The sequence below is a fragment of the Phaenicophaeus curvirostris genome, chromosome 5 (assembly GCF_032191515.1).
Source record: "Phaenicophaeus curvirostris isolate KB17595 chromosome 5, BPBGC_Pcur_1.0, whole genome shotgun sequence".
In the NCBI taxonomy this organism is placed as follows: domain Eukaryota; kingdom Metazoa; phylum Chordata; class Aves; order Cuculiformes; family Cuculidae; genus Phaenicophaeus; species Phaenicophaeus curvirostris.
The window spans coordinates 21,712,869-21,734,835 of NC_091396.1; the positions used below are offsets into that span (position 1 = coordinate 21,712,869).

Consider the following 21,967-nt stretch of genomic DNA (forward strand, 5'->3'; position numbering starts at 1 on the left):
TGGATTAGTTCAGGAGAATGCATGTCACCCACTAGAATGCAGACTTTGGATCACATGATTCAAACAGGTAAATTACACAAGTTAGAGATGTCTGCTTGCTCTGTTCTCCAGATCAGTCCTTACATTTTTTAACTCTTACAGGAATTACTCAGCGTTTCTAATTACAGGCCTATACTTTGAAGTAGTAGGGGATTTCCAAAATAATTAAAAACATACAAGCTCTCTGGAAAACTAAAAGCTTACAGCATAACCTCATTGTAAAATACCCTTCTTTTAAAAAGTCAAAACTGAGGTGTAGCTTTACGAACTACCAAACCATATGCTTTGAACGGATAAGGTTGGTTTGTTTCTTTCTATGGTAAATAGCAGGTGTTACTGATGCTATTCTGCTTTTCCTCCCTCTGAGGCATAAAAGAAGTTACAGTAGTGTTTCGTTCATTCAATACCTTAGATTTAAAAGCTGTTGGTATTTGTAAAAAAAAATACATAGAAAAGCTGTCTGAATCTGTTAGAGATGAAACAGGAAAGGTAATTTAGGAGTTTAATGTCAGCTGGAAGAATTATTATTTCAGTGAACTTCCTGTCCCATCAAATAAAGGATGAACTGTCAAGAACAAGCAATTTATTTTTAAAAAAAATAATGGAAGAGGAAATAAATATTTTGTATGTATCTCATTTAGCACTGGCCATCTCACCTTGTGTACTAAGTATAACTGCCGCCTTAGTGTAGAACTAGTTCTGCTTACAGTTGTATTTTCAACTCACTGTCTCCTCTTGTGACAAGTTTACTTCACTGATTAGCCTGCCGACTACTTTCTGAAAGTGTATTTGTTCTGGTATCTTTATAAACAATAACCATCACCCCTCTTGGTCTTAAGCTATTTACTTGTGTGTAAGAGGAAAACGACAGCATTAGACACTGCTCCAGCTTGCTTTTTGGTGGTACTTTCCATGTAAAATATAGGTACATTTAATAATTGTTAAGTATGCTTAAACTAAGTCACTGCAGGTGAGGGCACTGCTTTGATTAGACTAAGTTTGTTACAGCTGAAAATTACTCAAATTACCAAAATCCCAGCTTATCTGAGAAAGGGAGGTGTTTAAGTTCTGTTACTCTACAAAACAGCTGAGCTAAGCCAGTTCCAGCCATTGGAAAAGCGTGACCTGATCTACCCTGTAATGGTGTGACTCAAACTGAGCTGGGTGGCCTCAGGGGAGCAGAAAGTGATGGGGATTCCCCCCGTAAGACTAAAAGCCAAGCCCTTGGCAGAGCTACTACTTCAGCCCTGACAGCGGCAGCTTTTTATTTTTTTAGTTATTCAGAGATGTGAAAGCTAAAGGTCGAAATACTTCTGCCTTTTCCAGTAGTGGTGCTGCTCTTGGTAAATTTCAGCAGCTGAGTCACACTTCAGCACCATTCCTCAGGGCATTAACTCTCATCATACTTTATCCAGTTGAAAGTTAGTGGCTGTGAGTGTGTTAGAACTTTTTAGAGACCGTATAAAGTAGCAAATAGAATTATTGTATAAAAAAAGAATGACAAGCTCATGAAATACTTTTATTTCTGTAAAGGTCAGGGCAGAAGCCAAAACTTACCCTGTCCACAGTTACTACTTTGTAAGAATGCAATACAACCCTCCTCTGGCTGTTCCAGTCCTGTATGTACCGTCTCTCCAGGATTCTGTATTTGGCAGCTGTAAGATGCCACCGGTGTCACTCTAGTCAGATTACTACAGTCAGCACTTCAGGGACTGATCTCTTTAATTTTTACATAGAATCTTCAAGTCGTCATAAGCCCCGTGTTAACAACTGTTTTATGAAATTAAACCAAGCATCTGAACAATGTCCCAAAGGACACCAGTCTCATTTAGACCCGAGGGTTCTTTTCATACATTTCATAGGCAAATTCTTCTGTATGAGCTCTGTCATTTAGCAAGCCAATAAAATCAATCTCCAGCTGGAATGGACCATCTACTTTATCTCCAATGGTGAATCCAAGAGTACTAACCTAATGAAAAGATACATGCATTAGACCAGTGTTTACAAGGTTACAATCAAATAAATTTGTATCAGTCACTTCCATGTTTTACAAAAAACCATAAATTAATGGCTGTCCACACCTTTGCCTGAGGTGCAGCATTACTTCTTCAGGCTTGGAACGCTTCACTACCACATTTTGAATACAGACCCCAGTGGGAAACTGCTTCCCCTCTGCCTTTCTACCACTGTGTTGAACCTCTTTTCAACCCTCTTAACAGTCTGAGCCTAAGACAGCACTGCAATTTTTATCCTTCAAGGTTTTTGTGTAGCACCAGTTTGATCATGACTGGGCATACAGGCACATTGTCATAAAGCCTGTCATAATTCTTATGTGAGCAGGGAACACAATTTAATTGAGGATGGCAGGAAACTTGCATTCTAAATCAAATCATACACTGGCATAGGGTGAAAGAATACCAAGCCAGACATCTTAAAATGCCTCAAACATTACTGAGTTTTATATTAAGACAAGGTGCTTAGCTGCTGTTTCCAGACTAATGTTCTTCAATGTGAGACCATTTCTCATACCCTTCCCCTTATGTTTTCCCCCACCACTACTCCTATTTTTTTTATTTTTTTAAATTATTCTAACTAATAAATGCCATAGAAATGTGTGGCTCAGGCATATTTCCAACCAGCCTGGGGCTTGCCTGAAACTGCTCTCAGCTCCTACATGTAACCAACCACCTTGCAGAGTCTCCAATGTTAGCAGTACTCAAGCACGCCAAGTGGCTGGCAGCTGATCAAGCTCCAGCTGTTCCTGGGCCCTGCTAGAAACACAGGTCTGAGCTGTATCCGTGATTTAAAGGACTATAGTACATGCAGGAAAATATGCCTAGGATAAAGTTTAATTGTAGGCTGAAGCTAAATACATATTGTAAACGTATGCTAAATAAATAACAGAACAAAGCTAAAGGAAATTAAATGTATCGACACTCCTCTCAGATCATTCTAATTTTTGAAATGCTGTCTCTTCCCCAGAGGAAAGCTCTACAATCAGCCCCTTGGTCTGTGGAGTCCAGAGAGCTTTCAGAGCTCCATCTTTCTGGTTCATTAGCCTTACAGATGACTACGGGAGTCTCCTAAGCTCTCTGCTCTATAATCTATTCCTTTGCAAGGCCTGGGTACATCGGCTCTTTCCTGCCTTTTTACTCCTGTTTAACAATGCCTTTCTTGGTGCGTGGGAAAACATATAGTAGTATCCTGAGGGACCAAACAATTTTATAAAGATATCTTTAACTGCCTTCACACTGCTTCCCCTATTTTTAGGTTTCTTTAAATTGAATTTGTAAAATTACACCTCACATTATTGGCAAGTGCATAATTTTTACTGTGAAATACTAAGCATAAGATAACAAGGAATGAAAATCAAGTGGAGGATGCTTAGATGAAATAGTGTTTTGTCCCTCTGACTCCTGGTAAACATTTTTAAACACCCCACATACAATTTTATGTTTTCATTCACCATTTTGAATTACTGTATATTCCAAACCTGATAGTCTTCAGTGTCTGTATTTAAACACAGGCTTTTTATGTATCTAGATAACCAAGAAAAAGCTCGCTTATCTAGATGTAACAACTTTCTTCCATAAAGTATATTTTTTCTTGTAATTGGGCACCTTCTTCATATCATTCATACTTGCTTTCTACAGACTCAGCTTTGCTTTAAAACGGAATGCTTTCACACTGTCTGTCACTGAATTGCTTTCAAATTTTTCCTAATTTTTTTTTTAATTAAGGAAATTGGGAACTGAAAGCAACATTTCAGATGCCTAACACTTATTCAAATAATGGGCTTTTTATTTTCTCACGATATGTATTTCTAATGTTTGTTTTCCTGTTGGCAGTCACTGGATGTTAAGCTGCCCTCCCTTATGTACAGGAGGGTCACTGAAATTGAAAAAAAAGATAGAGAAGCAACTTTTTACAACACGCCTCCTTCCATGAATTAGTCTACCTATTTTTAGAAACAAAATTAAAGTCGCTACATTTACTTGACACTTTCAGAGCCTGAAAAAAAACCTAAAAAAGAGCCTTCAAATGCATTGTTTTGCTGCTTACTATCGAAGTCACTGAAACAGTATATCCTCAAATAAAATCTCACTATATAATAGTCTTCTGTCAGGAAGGAAGTTTATGATACTTACTTTTACTGTTAAAATTTATGGCAGTACTGTGCCAGCTTTAGGCACTTTAGGTTTTGGTCACTTTGATCATTCCCCTCCACATTATTTATTTATTCATTTATTTTTTTAAGCTAAGGAAGTTGTGAGCTGTTGCTTGGTTATTCAGATATCTTATTTTTGAGCTACTCTGAAGTAAACTTGCACTGCTAACACAAAGTAGCATAATTTAAAGACAAAGGCCAGAACACAAGGAAAGTACATTATAAGAAGAGGCCCTTCAAATTCACAAACATTAAAGGATTTGTAAATCACCTATATAATGACAATATAATCTTGAAGGATATTTCAGACAGATAAAGCCTTTAGAAAACTTACCTTGTCTAACCAGAGAGGATGCTGGTCATCCTGGACTCTTCCCCGACTGGAGAGAAAGAATTTGGAGAATGGAATCTGACAGAAACAAAACCAAACCAAACCAGACTTTAAGTTTTTATTCTATGTACCGGTGGCATTAAATTAAAACCCCTGCCTCAGTAACCTTTGAACAGGCTGGGGACATAGAACAGGCACAGAGAAATGGGCCATATTAACCCTTTGACCGCTCAGAGCCTGCACCAGTCCCATGCTGCTCTGTAGCAGCCATTTGTAGCTGTTGTGGAAGACTGTTACCCTGTTAGGACACAATGAGAGGACAAAGCACAGAAGGTGGCTGTTTACATCTAGAATATCTCCTTCCAGTACCATGTCAGCATAAAATAGAAATTAATGAAAAGTCTAGCATGCATATATATCGACAGCATCCCTCCCCGAGCTGTGCATTTCATAGTGCAAACATCATATTGAGACGCTGGTACTCTAGCAAGGCAGCTCAGAATACTGTAAAAGTTACTTTGAATGCAGTGGGAGGAAGAAAGAGGAGGGGAAACAGGAGCATTGGCTCACGTGGGTGAAAGGAAACATGCAAGCCAGCAACAACACCCTGATTTTTATCCCCCTGACTCCTCATCTGTGAAACAGTGGGCAACACTATTACAAAGTGCTCAACTCCAATTCATAACGATGTGCAAACCTCCTTAATGTCATCAGCAAATTACAAAAGCTCCCCAAGTTTCATCAGAAAAAGAGTCAAAATTCCCACTTCTTACAAATATTATTTTGTGTCTCAGATTCAAAGGCCAGAAAAGACAAACCACATCTCCGAGTCTCTGACTGACTCCAGTGAGGGTGCAGGTTAAGCAAATCCTGTTGAGGGGTATAAATGCTACACCAACTTCTGCCTCTGTATGACGGAGAAAACGGTTATCAGGGAACGCTCCTGGCAACACCTGCTAAGCTTCAACCACTGTATGTGTTCTTTTGCTACAGTAACCGCTAACAGCAGATATTTAGGCGAGCATATGGTGGATCACAGTTTTAACACAGCTGATGCAGCGTGCCCTCCTACAATCCCGTGATTTACTGTTTTGGGAACTCTCAAGCCAAAGGCAGGTGTCTGTTGTATGAGCATACATAACAGAAACATTGAATGGACAGCAACAGTGACTGCTGAAAGAATTCCCCTTCCACAGAGCTACAGCCTGGACCCCAAGACAGTCTTGACAGACACACACATTAGCTCACCTTTATTTCCTCCCAGTATGGGCCTCCTCGGGTGAACATGAAATAGTTGTAGAGGTCATCCTTTTGATGAGAGAAGTAAGGGTCTGTATATATGTTTACCATCCAAGGTCTGCCATCTCCACGGACACGTAAATACAGACTGTTGAAGTTAGACCAGTCATAATATTTCTTCCTAGCAAAAGATCCCTAAAAGTTATTAATAAACAAAATTATTCCTCCTTAATAAAGGGAAACTCTGTTATGAAAAACAGCACACTATTGCTTTCTTCACTGCCCTCATTACTATGTCAAATGATATCTACTGTGATACAGGGAAAACTGGATGACACTTTCATCATGCCTCACTGAATTTCCTTTGGCTCTGTGTTAGAGCCCACAAATTGCAGTATCACCAATCTAAGGACTCATGCTTTAATTATGAACTACAATCGTGTAACTATAAGAAATCAGATCTCCTTTCTAGGACCAGAAGCCCTACGAGGCAAGCATACAAACCCTATAGTGATGGATAAGTGGTTACGTAGTTCATCAAGTTTAATAACCTGTGGTCGGTACTAGATTACTCAGAAGTAATTAAAAGAAATTGAAGATGTGGGATAATTTATTCCCTGTGATAACTTCCTTTATTGAAGGCCAAGATAAGCACTGGAAGCATTTATTGTTTCTCACTGCTTTTTGTCATTAACTGCATGTAATGGTAGGGATTGCGAGCACACCTAATGCTCAACTGCACTTTTCTTCTGAAGACCTTAAAAATCCCAGTGCTGTGATTTACATATTGGCAGATCCAAGAGCCTTCAGGGAGTTACAGTGAGTCACTTGGAGTGACGGGGAGCAGGGCTATTCTTGCCCAGAATTGCTTAAACCAAGTCAAAATTAGCACCAAAATGTTAGAAGTTTCCCTTTTATCATACAGCACTACTCCCATCAACTGTCCTACCAATTCATCCTAGAGGTAATAGGTTGAATACACCATCAACACACTAATATAAGGCCTGTGGCTGCTTGGTTTTATGGTTTTGCCAGTTTTGAGCCTTTCTACGTAAATAAATAAAAGCCTTTGTATTTATTTTCACCTTCTGATTTCACACTGCTTTATAAAGATGAACTGATACATGCCACTACTTCAGAATTAGGAGGTGAAAGTTTGAGTCACATTTGCACTAGTTAGCAGCAGTCTTGGGAATTTAAGTGAGGTGACACCTAACCTACTGTTCCATTCCCTGACGTGGTGTCACCATTTTAGCGTTCATCTGCCTCTCATTGCCCATTGATGCTGCTTGCTCATATTCTCTGTTCTCCAAGTTTCTGGCCCAGAAAAGATTTTACCTGTGTAATTGCTCCAAGTCACAAACAATAGAATAGTGTCAGTAATAGGCACATCCATATCTGGCTCTGTTTAGCTCAGTTCTGAGCTAGCAAAGATTTGTTTTTCTGATGTATGCTCAGAGTCAGACCTTTGAGAAGTACATTTCATAGCATTATTTTCTGTTCCTGTTAAAAAAATGATGAGCTCATTCACCTAAACCAAGTTTTATGAATAAGCAAAGTTAAAACCCAGAAAATTTGCCCTTCTGACATGTTTCATTAACTTCAAATTTAGAGAGATACCTTAATTTTAATTTTAATCATAATGCCTTTGGATACAAAGGTTCATTACAGATCCTTCATTTGCAAAGAGACTGCAAACAGAGCTGTTTTAATGAGCGTGTGTCCTATTGCAAATTACAAGTAAACGATCAAACATATATTATTCTTTTTCTAACAAAGGAAAAGAAAATCCAAGAAAAAGTTCCTTCCAGGACAAAGGATACAGCAGCAATTACATCCATAAAGGAGCACCTATTATGCCTGGAAGCAATTGGTTTCAACCACAGTAGACAACAGCCCACTTGTCGCTGGGATTACACCAAAATGCTCTCTGATTAAATAACAGAAGCTCTGCAAACACAGAGCTGTACTTACCACTAGTGGTTTAGCTCTCATACTACAATATCCACTGTATTTTGTCTCCCCATCACGGGGTACTTCTGTATTGAGGTTTCCATACAGCAGAGCAGCCTGGTTATTCCTACCCAATTTGAGGTAAACTTCACTTTTGCCTCCAATCTCTACGTCAGAGGAAATAACCCATTTATTTAAATCTTCTTGGCTCCGAAACTCCCACAACACCCTTGTCTGTTCCAACAGGTAATGACTTAATAAATGGCCATCAGGTCCTGTTAAATGATCTTTGGTCTCCTTCTTCAGCATGCTCAGCTGAGTCTTTAAGACCTCAATGCTCTTCTTAAAACTGAGATCAACTTTTTTCCAAGACGATTTTTTCTCAGGCTGTGACCCTGGCCTTCTATAGCTGCTATACAATTTTGACAGGGAATGGCTGAGGAGAGGTCCAAGTAAGGGGTGCAAAACTTTGTGCCTGCAGCATCTTCCACATAAGTAAGGGCTGTTCAGCAACATCATAGTCAAAACCATGTTGGTAAACTTAAGGAATTCACTTCCAGTGAGGCGATTAATGGGTTTGAAATCAATTTCACAGCAAAACCAGTATCCAGAGCTATCTTACTCTAGTTATCGTAGTTTACCTCCACCTTTAATGAAAGAAAAAAGATTAAAAAAAAATACATGTAAGATGCTTGTAAACGTATTTGATTTCTAGAAAAGTTGTTAACTGGAAATCTAAGCCATTGGAAAAAGGAGTAACATCCAGTATTACACCTCCTCAGACTTACAGCTTACATCATGACTTCAGCCCAATGCATTCCCCCTGTGACATGAAATACCTGTGCAATTAAGAAAAAATAAGTAAAATACTTCAAATGAAGTTGAAAATAGAAAAACAAACCAAAACAATTCCTGTTCATCCCTTTCACTGTAAGCAACTTTAGGTATTATATGTAACATCAGCAAAAGCAACCTCAAGAAGAACATTCCAAAAAGATGCCATCTATAGGAACCCTGCAAGAAAAACACCAGTTCACACAGGTAGACCCTTGCTGCCACATGGACCATGACAAGTCTCAGCTGACAGTCACATACGACAAGACTTTTCACATACTATGTCCTACAACAGCAATACTGCACCCTTCTGCTAGAAGTCATCCAGCCCCTTGCCCCCTTGAACGCATCTTAGGGTTACAGACAAGTTTGGACCAAAGAATTTCCACAGTTCAATAGGGTTTTTTAATAAAGTTTTGGAAAAAAATCTGAAAAATCTTTCCTTTGCTTCTCTCTGCATCATTGCTCATAGGAAGAGCTGTGCCACACTGTTGTTCTCTAATTCACAAGGGAGAGCCTGAAATGTAATGCCCTACAGAGGCTATTATCTCTGACTCATAAGATTACACAGACTAGTTGCCTGGTTTTGGGGCTTCACTTTTTTGTTCTATTTCATTTTGCCACAGAATAAGTCCTAAAATTATGTCAAATCAGTTGAGCCTCTCTGAGAGTAAGAAGGGAGTCAGTCTAAACAAATTACAGAAGGGCCATGCCGGACCATCTAGCTCATTCAATCTCTCTCAGAATTGAATTTAAACGTGAAACTACTCATTCCCCTGTCCCTCTCACCCACAGTCTTCTGACCCTGGAAGCCCCACATAATTCTCAGCTACAAACTCTCATGGAGCCACAGCGGGACCGCCCTTTCCTTTTCCATATCCTCCCTGTTTCAAATACCTTCTTTCCCTCTTTCTCCTGCAATAAGAGCCAATATGCTTGTTTTACTCTTTTCCTGTCAGAAACCAGTCTGCATCTGTAAACAGCTACAGAGACGGCATTCGCTAAACACCTTAGATTCATAGAATCATTAAGCTTGGAAAAGAACTCTAAGATCACCAAGTGCAACCACCAACACCACAATGCCAACTTGACCACTGAAACCTTGTCCTGAGGCAACACATCCACGCGCTCTTTTTAACAACCTCCAGGGATATTGACTTCATCACTTTCTTGGGCAGCCTGTTCACCACCGTCCCTTCGGAGGGAGGGAGGGAGGGGAGGAAAGCTGCCACCGGAGGGGAAGCTCCCCCTTGGGAGAGGAGGGGGGGAAGGGGGGGAAGGCCTGCCTTGGGAGAGAGGGGGGAGAGAGGGGGGAAAGAGGGGGAAGGTCCCCCTTGGGAGGGGTGGGGGGGGAAGGTCCCCCTGGGGAGGGGTGGGGGGGCGGGGGGGGAGGGGGGGGAGGGGGGGAAGGTCCCCCTTGGGAGGGTGGGGGGAAAAGGGGGGGCTGGTCCCCCTTGGGAGAGGGGGAAGCCCCACCACAAGAGCGGCGCCCGGGCCGTTCCCGCAGCCCCCCAGCCCCAAAAGAGAAGTAGGAGCCATACCGCATTTCCCCGGTGCGCGGGCTCCGTCCCCGCGCCGCGTGTCGCCGGCTTGACACCCGCACCGCTCCCCACCGGGCCCAGGGGTGAGGTATGAGAACGGCCCCTCCCGGCCCCGCGACCTGCCGCCCTCGCGGCCCCTGACGCCGCCGCTTCCGCCTTCGGCCCCGCCCCCTCACGCCCACATCGACACCGCCCCCGCCTTGCCCCCGCCCACCGCCCCGGCCCGCTCCCCCCGCCTGCGTGTTGGCCCCGCCCCCCGCCTTGACCCCGCCCCCCGCTGCAGATCCCGCCGCTCTGCGCTCCGTGCGCCGGCCCCGCCCCCTGCGCCGGCCCCGCCCCCGCCCCGCCCCCGCCCCCCGTCCGGGCGCGCTGCGCACGCGCGGTGCCCTTTGTGTCCCGGGCGGGCGGGCGGCGCGGGGCAGGCCGGGCCGGGCCGCTGTGAGCGCCGCGCCGCCGCCGCCGCCGGGGCGCGGGCAGCCGGCTCCGCCATGGTGAAGAAGCGGAAAGGCCGCGTTCTCATCGACTCCGACACGGAGGATAGCGGGAGCGAGGAGAACCTGGACCAGGTGCGCGGCGCGGCCCGGGCGCGGGGCCTGGAGGGAGCCCGGCCCGCTCGGCGCCGCCGCCCCCGGAGGCGCAGGGGCCGAACCCCGGCGGGGCCCGCGGGATGGGGGCGCGGGGGGTCGGCTTCTCCGCGCGGCTTTCGAGCAGGGCAGAGCCCCGCGGCGGGGGTGGCGGCCGCTCAGGGCTCCCTCCTCGTGCTCCCGGGGGAGCCCCGCGCGTGGGAAACCGCGTGGAGTCCGGAGCCCGTGGGTGGAAGCGGGGGAGGCGTTCAGGGGTCCGGCGGTGGCGCCCGCAGCCCGGGGCCGGCCGGGTCCTGCGCTGCGACCAGAGCGGCGTGGCTGGCAGGGCGAGGGAGGGGATGCTGCCCCTCTGCCCCTCTCCTGTGGGACCAAACCTGGAGTGTTGTGTCCAGTTCTGGAATCTTCAACATAAGGAGCTGTTGGGGTGGGTGCGGAAGAGGGCTGCAAGGATGATCAGAGGGCTGCAGCATCTGAGGCTGAGAGTTGGGGTTGTTCAGCCTGGAGAAGAGAAGGCTCCGAGGAGACCTTATAGCAACCTTCCAGTGTCTGAAGGGGCTTCAGGAAAGCTGCGGAGGGACTTCTTACAGGCCTGTAGTAATAGGCCTAGAGGTAATGGGTGTAAACTGGCGAGGGGCAGATTTAGACTAGGCATAAGGAGGAATTTCTTCACGATGAGAATGGTGAGGCACTGGCCCAGATTGCCCAGGGAGGCTGGAGATGCCCCATCCTTGGAGATGTTCAAGGCCGGGTTGGATGGGGCCCTGGGCAGCCTGATCTAGTGGGATGTCCCTGCCCGTGTCAAGGGGATTGGAACTGGATGGTCTTTAGGGTCTCTTCCAACCCAAACTATTCTGTGATTCTGATTTATTTATCATCTCCTGGGGTCAGGTGCTGTGGTCAGTGTAGGTTTAACCACGTCAGGGCTGCAAGGGAAGTGTCTCCCTCCTTGGAAAGGGCTGTTTTCACAGGCTGACCTCTTGGTGTAGCACATGTTGATGATGTGATTTAGGCGGTAAATGGAAGATGTTACAGGTGAAGTGTGTTGCACCTTATGTGGGAAAAGTTTGGCTGGTTAAATGTGCTGCAGCCTGCATGTCTGATGTAGTTTATGTGCTGGACCTTTAGGATTTTTAATATAGAGGCTCTTGCTATGTGCAGTAAAAAGCCTTCCCAAACACTCAGAAATAGTTTTGGAGCTTCAGAAAAATTGAATTAGGGGCCCAGGTAGACAAATGTACAGGAGCAGAGGGTGCCCTTATGTTATTGATCTTGCATGCCTCTAGAGCCTTTAGAGCTGCCAGCATCTCACCATTAGTACATTGGTTTGGTGGTTTCTTCCCAGTTTGAAAATAGATGGAGTTGGACTAGCTCTGGCATAGTTTAGGCAATCAGAGCGATAATGGTAGGGATAACTGCGTGGTTCAGCATCTGTTCTATTTCTCGCTGGAAGCATGCATCTGTACCTACACTGCTTTAGGTGCTTCCTTCTTCGCTGAGCTGTTTGTAGCACCTGTAACAGCAGAGATATGTATCTGTATAAGGATGAAGAATAGGTAGCAGGGAAGCAACATTTTTGTGGTGTGATTTGAGGAGGAGGCTCTACCCATTAAGGCCCCTGCAGGTGAAATATTTGACAGCTTCTCTTTGCAGTTTAAGCTTGTTGAATCAAAGGAGTAGGAGCCTTTCTAATATGATATTTTGGAAAACAGAACAAGGGTAGGAAGAAAGAAGAAAAAATTGCTTGGAATAAAAGTAATGGTAAATGTGCCAAGATATCATCCAGGGTGGTCATCTGGGTCGAAGGACTACTTAGAGACAGTCGTGAGAGAGGAATTCTAGAAAAGATTGTAGGAAACATCAGGAACTTTCTGAAGAGAAGTGTTAATTGTACAAATGTTTTCTGTTGATGTTGCATGCCTTCTTCAGAGAAAGGTTTGTGAAATGCCATTACTGATGGGAGGTTGCTTTGTTGGTAATTAGCCTAGGCCATCACTTTCTGCAGTGTTTATGTTCTCATTTGAGGTACTAAATTGTTTTCTGTGGAGATAATCTTCCAGTTGTGAAACTAATGCATACCAGTCTTGTATTGACTTCCCAAGACTGCAGAAGTTGGTATGAGTGTATTTCTATTCACAGTAAGGTTTATCAGCCCCAGAGCAATGTTTTTAAGAATAAATTATGTGTTGTGGACTACAAAGACAGTAATGCAGCTTCGGAAATGCTTGTTTTGTACTGCTACTTCTATCATATGAACAAGCTACGAACAGCAGATGATGAGATTATTTAAGAGCCATTTAGTTCTTTGTGCTGGTTGCCTTTGAAAATTGCTTCCTTTGGAGGAGAGCAGCTCTACTTAGTTTCACAGACTTCGAGCTTGATGCCCACTTTGTGTCTGTCCCAGGCTTTAAGTGCATTCTGTGGTGTTGTAAGGACAATGAAAAAGAACTGAACAGGCTGACTAAATATCAGACACGACACTGTGGTGATGCCTAAAGTCTTTCCCTTTTAAAGTATGTAGTTGCAAACATCTCTTGTTTAGAAGAAAGTGCTTCTCTCTAGTAGTATTTGGCTCTTTGTGTTAATGCTACACAGTGTAGTTAGGATGGTTTTGATTATTACCCAACCCAAATAAAACAGACCTGGACATGACTCTGAAAGTAGTTTGTCTTATGTTGTTTATACTAATAAAGAAGTTGTAGCTTGTTATCCTGAAAATCCTTTGGAGCATCCGATTGTATTGAAGTTGTGTGTGCATAAGACAAATTTCTGAAAGTCTCTGACCCTTAGTCATGTTACTAGGATATGCTCAGATATCATAGAAAAGTTGTGCGCGTGCTGACCTGGATTTGTAAAACTAATTATGACATTTAAAAATAAATGTGTGTTTTCTCACACCAGGAGCTCTTGTCACTGGCCAAACGGAAACGCAGTGATTCTGAAGAAAAGGAGCCACCTGTGAGCAAACCTACAGCATCTTCAGACTCTGAGACATCAGACAGTGATGATGAGGTGAGTTTGCCATGTGGAATTGCAGTGAGTTATTTGTCTGATTGTACCTAAACCATGAAATTGGATTTATATCTATACTATACATATACATAGTATACATATACTATATACATATACAGTAAATTTAGCCTACTGACTATAAAATGGGACTGGCCATCAGTGGAACTGATGGAGGCCCATTAAGCGCAGGGGATGTGTACTGCAAATACTACTTTTTTTCTTTTAATTAATATGCTTTGAATTGTAACTGTATCCAAAGTAGTTTGAATGTCTATGGAAGTCTGCCTGTTTAATCCCATGCTCATGTGGTCTGAATGGTCTGGTGATCTGCCTGCTTAAAACTAGTGTTTGTCCTGTGTAATGCTTGAAGTAGCAGTGAAGTTGCTAATGCTAGAATTAGGGGAGAGAGGTTTTCACCTTTACAAGAGAGCTTTCTGACAGAAGAGAGTCAGGGCAGTTGGTACTATTTTACAGGTGGTGAAACTGTTCTATTTAGCTACTTTGATTGTCAAAGAACTCTGCTGTGAACTGGCTTGTTAGGGTCATTTGAACATGAAACTGTGTTTTTGTTGGAATTTTTGAAGACAAGGAGGCAAAGAAGTTGAACGTTACTTTGTTCTAGGGTTTTGTCAATTCCTTCTATAGTGGTGCTCATCTGATAGATCTGTTCTTATTATTTGTTCTTAATACTACTTTCTAGAGCTAGTTGGAAGTCTGTGCTTTCATCTATAAATGAAAATTGAAATAGACTTATTAAAACAGAGAAACTGGCAAACAGGTCATATAGGTATTTGAATAAAAACACTTTTCTTGAAGGATTACAGATGTCTTTTTTAAGCTTTTCTGCGCAGTGTAGTGAGGTAATTTATTCCACCTATTTTTAAAAATTTAACAGCTATTTAGGGTGGATATTTCTTCTGTGTTATTGGGGTGGATTATTTGTTGTAACAATGTGAAGACCAATAGGGTAGGGTGATGATAAACTATTAGCTATTAAGCATTTGGTATTGTAGCAGAGTTCTTCCAAGAAATGTAAAGAATGTGTCATTTAATCTTCTCTGAGGCATTTTTGGAATTGCTTCAATCAATCGTTTTCTTTGAAAAAAAAAAGTACTCTTGTGTCTAATGTATCTTAAACATCAGGAGAGAGAAAATTGTGAATGGACTTGATATATTAAGTTTGTTATTGGGTGACCACTCAATCTGTCACTGTGTATATTCAGATCTGTTGGCACGCATCTTCTAAGCTGTGCGGAGACCAACTTTTCTGGAAAAGTAGGCTTAAGTGTGGAGAGCACTTTGAAGATAAAATCCTCTGTTCTGTGTTTATCTCTGAAAACTGATGGAGTAAGTAAAATCATTTGAATTATTTTTTAGCTTGTGTAACTACGAGTAAGGTCTACCTATCCATTATATGTAGACTATGACGATGTGTCTCTTCATGGATTTGCACAGACCTTGCAGATGCAGCAGTATCTCTGTTGCACCATGTGTATTGGGTACTCTGATCTGTGCTTTCTAATTGATACTCTGTTCTTTCTGACCTCCATGCAGGAAGAGGTAATTAGGACGTTTGCTTCTATTCCTGTGCCTGAAATACGCATTCTGAACTGCTGCTTGTTGCAGCAGGGAGAGACAGGCTGGGTTATGACAGTTCTCCTTCTGCCTGTCATTCGGTTGTGTGTGTCCGTCGGCTTGACTACGTTACTCCTGCTGAGCAACAGTGGTTGTAATAGATGTTCTTGTGGTTGGTTTGAAGTTTACTCAATCTTACGGCTTGGGAGAGGGGCTCTAGAAGTTGAAATTGTGTTACTGGACTTCCTGCAAGATGAGGACCTGGAAGCAAAAGCATGGAAATTGTTGCCTTGGGCAAACGTGCTTGATCATACCTGTTTGTTTCCAGGTATCCTTTGCGGTTCCTGGCAAATACTAAACATTTCAGGATTGTTGTTATGTTGCATGTAGAGGAAAGGAGCCCAAGTCTCTGCTTCAGAGGCTGACTCTGTGTTCTGCGTGTTTTAAAGGGAAGAAAGTTTGTAGGGCATAGGGAAGAGAAAGTGCATTTTGGAATTGTAGAATAACAGTATGTAGAAATCGTGCCATGCCTGTACAATGGTGCCCAAGGGTTTTCAGTAGATCTGTAATGTTACATTTTTGTGTGTCTCTGTGAGAACGGCTTCTTTGAAAGCTCTTAGCCACCTCAGGTGTTTGTGGTGTGGATGCTGGGTTCTGTAGTGCTTTGATGACTCTTGTGGTCTGAATCAAATTGCCTAGCCAAGGGACTGAAGGTGAGTTGCAGGCAATGAAATGGGAGGGATGCTCTGAACCTTCTTCTGGTGGGTCTGTGAAACATGTGGGACTGAATTGAATGAACCATTGTTCAGAGAACTGCTAAATTGCAGTGGCTTTGCAATTAGAAGGACTATCTTCACATAGAAATATATTAAGCCAGAAGTGGATGTGGAGGCAGACAAGTTCCTTTATCTGTAGAGTAGCATGTGGCCATGACTACTGAAGAGCTCACCGTCCCAAACTGTTGTGAGCCTGCTGCATGTAGCTAGTTTGGTGTTTGCCAAGTTACTGTTTGGGTTAATGTGCTAGAATTTTATGTGCCCACAAGGTACCCTCATTGCTTATTGAACACATGGATGGTGTTCCTCAGTTGCAGTAGGTTAATTCTGGGTTCTTGCTCTTTCTTTTATCTTGCCATCATTGCTTACAGTAAGAGAATTCTTTTTGTTGCATAGTGAAGCCTGGATGATTTCCGTGGCAGCTTCGCTAACATCAGCATAGACAAGACAGAAAGCCACAATGATGTAGAAGCTGCTGTTTGTTTCTCTTGAAAGGTTTGTTATTAGCAGCGCTGGTGTAAGTCTGTACGTCCTTCTGCACTCATTCTTTTGGTGTGAGTGGTTTGATTGTTCCTGTTAATGGCTCTAGGGCAATAGCAGAAGATACTTCCAGGGCAAGAAAAGCTATATCATGAATGCTTGGTGCTAGTCTGGAGTTTAGTGAGGTTTATGCCTTTATTTGCATGTTTGCAGATTGAATAAGAAACAGCATAGCTTTAGATCTTGTCAAGAGCTGTGGGACAGAGAAGGAGCAGCTGGTGAGGAAATCGGTCTCAACAGTCGGTGTAGGAGACTTTATGCTCCTATTATGAGGAAATGACTTAAAAGTTTGGATCTACTTATTGCACTTCATATTAGAGCACTCTGGTAAATGACAGATCAAAAGAAAATGCATGTGTTCCTTCTGTTTTAGGGGTGTCTTTTGGGGATGTGTAGAGATTATGATGCTAAATGTCATCTTTTCCTGTGTGCTTTTATTTTGTAATACTGCTTAATTAGACCTTGAAGAATGAGTGGGTTCTTCAGCCCTGTGAGGCCTTTGCCATACAGTTTTTTTCAAGCTTAGGAAATTTGAAATGGGCTGTGGTTTAATCTTAGGCTGGGTGCTTTGTAACTTTGACTTTTCTTTGAGACAATTTCTTTGAGCTGTTAATGGATGCAATAGTAGAGTTTTCATAAGGAGAAAAGGTGCTATTACTTCCCTCGCACCAAACAAAGCACGAGTGCAAATCTGACTAGTGCAGGCTAGTTGTATGGAGGTTAGTGTCAGAAGAAGTGATTTGAAGCAGCTGTGGACAAAATAGGTATAAAATTTGATCTGCAAGTAGCTTGTTTAAATTGCAAAAATAGCATTGGGATAAATTCTGGGACAGGTCCAGAGGAGGGCTACGAAGATGATCAGAGGGCTGGAGCACCTCCCATAGGAGGACAGGATGAGAGAGTTGGTGTTGTTCAGCCTGGAGAAGAGGAGGCTCTGAGAAGACCTTATAGCAAACTTCAAGTACCTGAAGGGGCTTCAAGAAAGCTGGAGAGGGGCTATTTACAAAGGCTTGTAGTGACAGGACTGGGGGCAATGGCTATAAACTGGAGAGGGGCAGATTTAGACTAGATATAAGGAGGAGTTTCTTTATGATGAGAAGAGTGAGGCACTGGCAGAGGTTGCCCAGGGAAGTTGTGGGTGCCCCATCCCTGGAGGTGTTCAAGGCCAGATTGGATGGGGCCTTGGGCAGCCTGATCTAGTGGGACATGTCCCTGCCCCATGGCAGGGGATTTGGAACTGGATGGTCTTTAAGGTCTCTTCCAACTCAAACCATTCTGTGGTTCTGTCTTGATTTATGTGGTATGAGGGTCTGCACGAGTTCTGAAGCAGAGCAGGTTTCTCCAGAAACAGACCTGTGGATGTACTTGAATTAAATATGTTCCTTTTATTTTTTTATTTTTTTTTAGTGAGTGAACTTTTCCTTTGTATCCAGGGGGCAACGATTCAGTCATAAGGAATTATCTGATACCTAGAGAAGTCATTAGGCCTTTATTAGATCTCATGATGCTTGCTGGCTGGTGATCCTGGAGCCACGCAAGGCACTTGTTGACCAAGTGTGTTATGGATACTGCCATCTCCAGGTCTTTGTAACAGGCTTCCTACATAAAACATTGCGGGTTTTCACAGTCAGTAGCATCCTCAAGTTTGTCTTGGTTATGTAGAGTGCTTCTTCACTGGTGTTTGGTATCTGCCATCTCAATGTTGTCACTATTCTTGCTGTTTTTCAATACCTGGACCTTGTTTCGAGAAACTCTTGAGGACAATAAATACTGCCTTGTCTTCATACTTGGGCTGCCTGCTGTCATCTTCAGGTAGATTTAAACTGCAGTTTTATGCCTTGCCTGGAGGTCTGCCTTTTGTTTTCCTTGTATGAATGGAGGAGAATAGGTGGAAGCTTTGTGAACTGGTCTAACCTTGTATACATTGGCGCTCTTAAGCTGTCATGTTGTCATAGCTTGCAAGTTTATCTGGCCTAGGAAAGGAGCACATTGGTAAGGGACCTGTTTTGCTTTGATGTTCTGGCTTGTCATTTACCTTTTGAATAGAAAAGCCATATCCAGGAGGGAAGGATATGGCAAGGACAGGCTGGAAACCTTGGTAGTTCATCTTTGTCCAGTTTGATGTGAGGAGGACAAAAAAATAGCAGGTGGACTATCTGTTTGCAGAATAAAATCTCAGTTTATAATGAATTTCACTACTGTGTAAATAGAAGAAAGTAGTGACTTTCTGAGCAGCAGGCTTAAAACAGTTCTTCTGCATTCTATACTCCTGGAGCTCACTTTTTTTTCCCCGTCATTATTTTTATTTTTCTCTCCCTGATCTCATTTCATCTCCCTGGTGGAAATATGTTCCAGCTTTGCTGAGCTATAAATGGTTTGCTTCAATCATTTTGTGTAGTTACTTTTTGTAGAAGTTGACTTCTGAATCTGTCTGATTCCTAATGTATTTGTCTTTTTTTTTTTTTTTGTTATTGGCACTGTGATACTGTGGCTTAACTTGGACTTCGTAGAATCATAGAACCATTTAGGTTGGAAAAGACCTTTAAGATCGAGTCCAACCATTTCTTGGAGGAAATGTGCAAGCTGTTAGCACGGTTAACCTTTGAAGCAAGAGGAAAAAATGAAATGCTCTTCTAGCTAGTTCCTGTGAGTCGAACTATAAGGCTCTGTTGTTTGATAATGCTAAACAGTAAGCGTAAAACCATGTTACAAACACTTCTGCATGGGTTTATTAATTTGCTGTGTCTGGAACCATGGAGGGTTCCAGAGGGAGGCTGAGGAGGCAGCAGTGAATAGAGGTGCTGTTTAGAGGAGGCATCAAAGTGATGGAAAGTGTGTGCAAAGTATTGACTGGCTCTACCTGACTGGAACGTGGAAGGGGGGACTTGGAGAAGCTGCAATACAAGGAGAGATTTTAGAAAATATGGTGGTTGTTTGAGATGCACAGAGTTAAGGGAAACAGAGCAAACATGCTTCTGAGTATAACAGTGTGTGCATTTGTACTTGATGTTACATGCAAAAATTTTGTTGCTGTTCTGATCTCCACTGGTGTGTTAGAGTGTGAGGAAGGAGCTCAAGACTCCGGTTTGGACTGCAGGTTGCCAGGCAGCTCATGGCTTTTCAGTATTGTGGCCCCACCACCCCTGCTAATCTCTGTTATGTCTTCCTCTGCTGTAAGGAGAAACTTGGTGTTGGCTAGTCTCTCTGAACAATGCAGAGTGGTAATTCAATGTCCAAATGACAACTGGTGGTTCCTGAGCCTGCAGAGCAATCTGTGAGCCCAAGAGAGCCTCGCACTGACTGGTTTTGCTGATTTATTTTTCCGTAAGAATTCCTTGAATCCTTGTCTTGTCCTGTAGTGGTACCAAGAACGCTTGGGTGTTCATGAGAGATTGGGGTAGCTGAATAAGCCCTGAAGCATCCGAGTTGGATTATGAAGAATTTGACTTTGTGTCAGCGCTGAAACTGGAAGGTGGCAACCAGTTATTGTGACTTGAAAGGTGTGGAGTTCACCTCCATAAACAAAAATGAAACAAAGTGGAATCTCCAGGATGAAATAGAAACCAAAGCAAAATTTTCTGCGTTGGGGCAGATTTTTTTAGTTACTCTTCTGTTCAAGAGTTGTTGTGCAGCTTCCTCTTCAGTCCCATCTTCCTGGGCTCAGGTTCTCTCCACAATTCTGCTTATTAGTGAGTCTTAGAACAGTGATCTGTACTGCATGTATCTACAGCTATTAAGCATTTCATTAACAGCAGAAGCCCTGCTGTTTTTATCTGATGTTACCTTCTTCCATCTCAACGTGACTTCTCAGGGTCTTGGTATAACTGTGGTGTGTACTGTGGTGTGCTCTGTGGTTCTTCCTTGCTGTACAGCATACTGACGCAAGGTATAATTCAGTGTTAGAACATTGAAAAGAAGTGGCAGAGCTCTTGGAAGGAGGCAATCCCTGGTGCAGAGGGTCCTGCTCCTCCCAGCTACGTGGTCAGTTTCATTTTCTCACTGTTGTGTGAGAAACTCACTGGTATGCTGGCAGTAGGTGAGCTCTTGAACTCATAGCAAAAATGCACTGTTCTATGATGCTTAAGAGGTGATTCCTTAACATTGAGGTTTGAGCAGATTCAGGCAGAGTACAAGCTGATTCTTAACCAATTTATGTGGGCATCTTTAACCAGGAGTATATAACCAGGGACATAACAGACTGGGGTAACCTGGTAGAGTGTGGGTTGCAGGTCAGAGGCTCATCACTAGGTAGCTGTACTTTTACTTCAGAAAAGAAAACTTTTGCCTGGCCTTTGACAGATACTTTTGAATACACAGCTGCTTAAAGAAACTGGTGTAGCAGTTGGTGATACGAGAGCTACAAGGCTGGATGTGAGAGTAATCAAAACCTAGGAAATTCTAAACACCTAAGTAGATCAGGTAGTAGCTTCTAACTACTCAGTCGGGAGTATTTGAACACCAGGGTTCTCTGAAGATGATGTCCAATCAGGCAGAAGTAGTCATCTGATTTGATGGGATGGTTACTGCCTTTAGAGGTGGACTTGATTCATCCCCTGGGAAGGGGTGAATGGGTGAGGAGCCTGAAGTGTGTGTGCACCTGAGGTCAAATTAAAAGATTTTTCTTTTTTTCTCCCGTTAAGTGTAGTCTTGAGTACAAGATCTCCATTATACAAAAGTATTTGCTCATTTGAATTTAGGACTATATTTTTCAGTAGACTGCATGCTTGAACAGATAGGGATATGCATGGAAGATGAGTAATATATAGGTATGAAGAGGATGCCAGTATAAATATATAAATATTTAGAAACTATTTTGTGCCTGAAAAATTTCTAGGAGAGGTAGTGAAGTATTGAAAAGCCTTGAAATAATAGGCAGCCCTTACTGGTTCTGTTGCTTTCTGGCTTCACCGATGTGTTTGAAACAATGCAAAAATTCTGATAGGAGATCACACTGTAAGGAAAATACTGGTTCTTCTCCTGGGACTTGGATTTAAAGTTGCTACCTGTGCATGGGTGGTGGTGTAAACCCTTTGCTTGGAAACTGCGGTCTAAATTAATTGATGATAATGATGGTAAGAGAAAAGTAAAATGAAAACTTGACATTTGATTTTTTTTTTCTTTTCCTGAGTTATGTGATTCTGATTTGATTCCAGCCTGTGTATGTAGATGCAGGCCGTGGCACTACTGTCTGTGAGTGAGTGTGCTATTGGTTTGTTGCATAAAAATACAGACTCCATGTACTCTTGGTGAAACTGGCATTTTTGGAAAGACTGTCATGTATAATTTTTGTGCATTCATGAAATGTAAAATCTGCTCTTGAATTAAGTAGTTTTGGAAACACAACTATTGCTTCTGTTTAACAATAGTAAACTGAAGCT

The 21,967-nt window shown here is 42.8% G+C and overlaps 2 protein-coding genes across 2 annotated transcripts in view; one reads left to right on the forward strand and one right to left on the reverse strand.

The window, feature by feature from the left end:
• Positions 1-1,545: 1,545 nt before the first annotated feature.
• NDUFAF1 (NADH:ubiquinone oxidoreductase complex assembly factor 1) lies at positions 1,546-10,212 on the reverse strand. Its single transcript, XM_069857922.1, has 5 exons — positions 10,106-10,212; positions 7,752-8,377; positions 5,787-5,972; positions 4,542-4,616; positions 1,546-2,008 (listed from the first exon to the last, which is right to left on the reverse strand). The coding sequence occupies exons 2-5, from the start codon at positions 8,259-8,261 to the stop codon at positions 1,868-1,870; spliced, it is 912 nt and encodes a 303-aa protein (XP_069714023.1). The 5' UTR covers positions 8,262-8,377; positions 10,106-10,212; the 3' UTR covers positions 1,546-1,867.
• A 275-nt stretch (positions 10,213-10,487) lies between these two features.
• RTF1 (RTF1 homolog, Paf1/RNA polymerase II complex component) overlaps positions 10,488-21,967 on the forward strand; it is a 31,101-nt gene continuing 19,621 nt past the window's right edge. Inside the window, exons 1-2 of the mRNA XM_069857905.1 lie at positions 10,488-10,671; positions 13,588-13,698. Of these exons, the coding sequence (XP_069714006.1) occupies positions 10,594-10,671; positions 13,588-13,698 (189 nt within the window). The 5' untranslated portion in view covers positions 10,488-10,593. The remainder of the gene's footprint in view (positions 10,672-13,587; positions 13,699-21,967) is intronic.

Excerpts from the sequence above, each read along its gene's own strand:
- NDUFAF1 (XM_069857922.1), bottom strand. The coding sequence starts at position 8,261 with ATGGTTTTGACTATGATGTTGCTGAACAGCCCTTACTTATGTGGAAGA. Across the intron at positions 5,973-7,751 it reads TGAGAGCTAAACCACTAGTG|GGATCTTTTGCTAGGAAGAA; the intron begins GTAAGTACAGCT and ends AATAACTTTTAG. Across the intron at positions 2,009-4,541 it reads ATCCTCTCTGGTTAGACAAG|GTTAGTACTCTTGGATTCAC; the intron begins GTAAGTTTTCTA and ends TCTTTTCATTAG.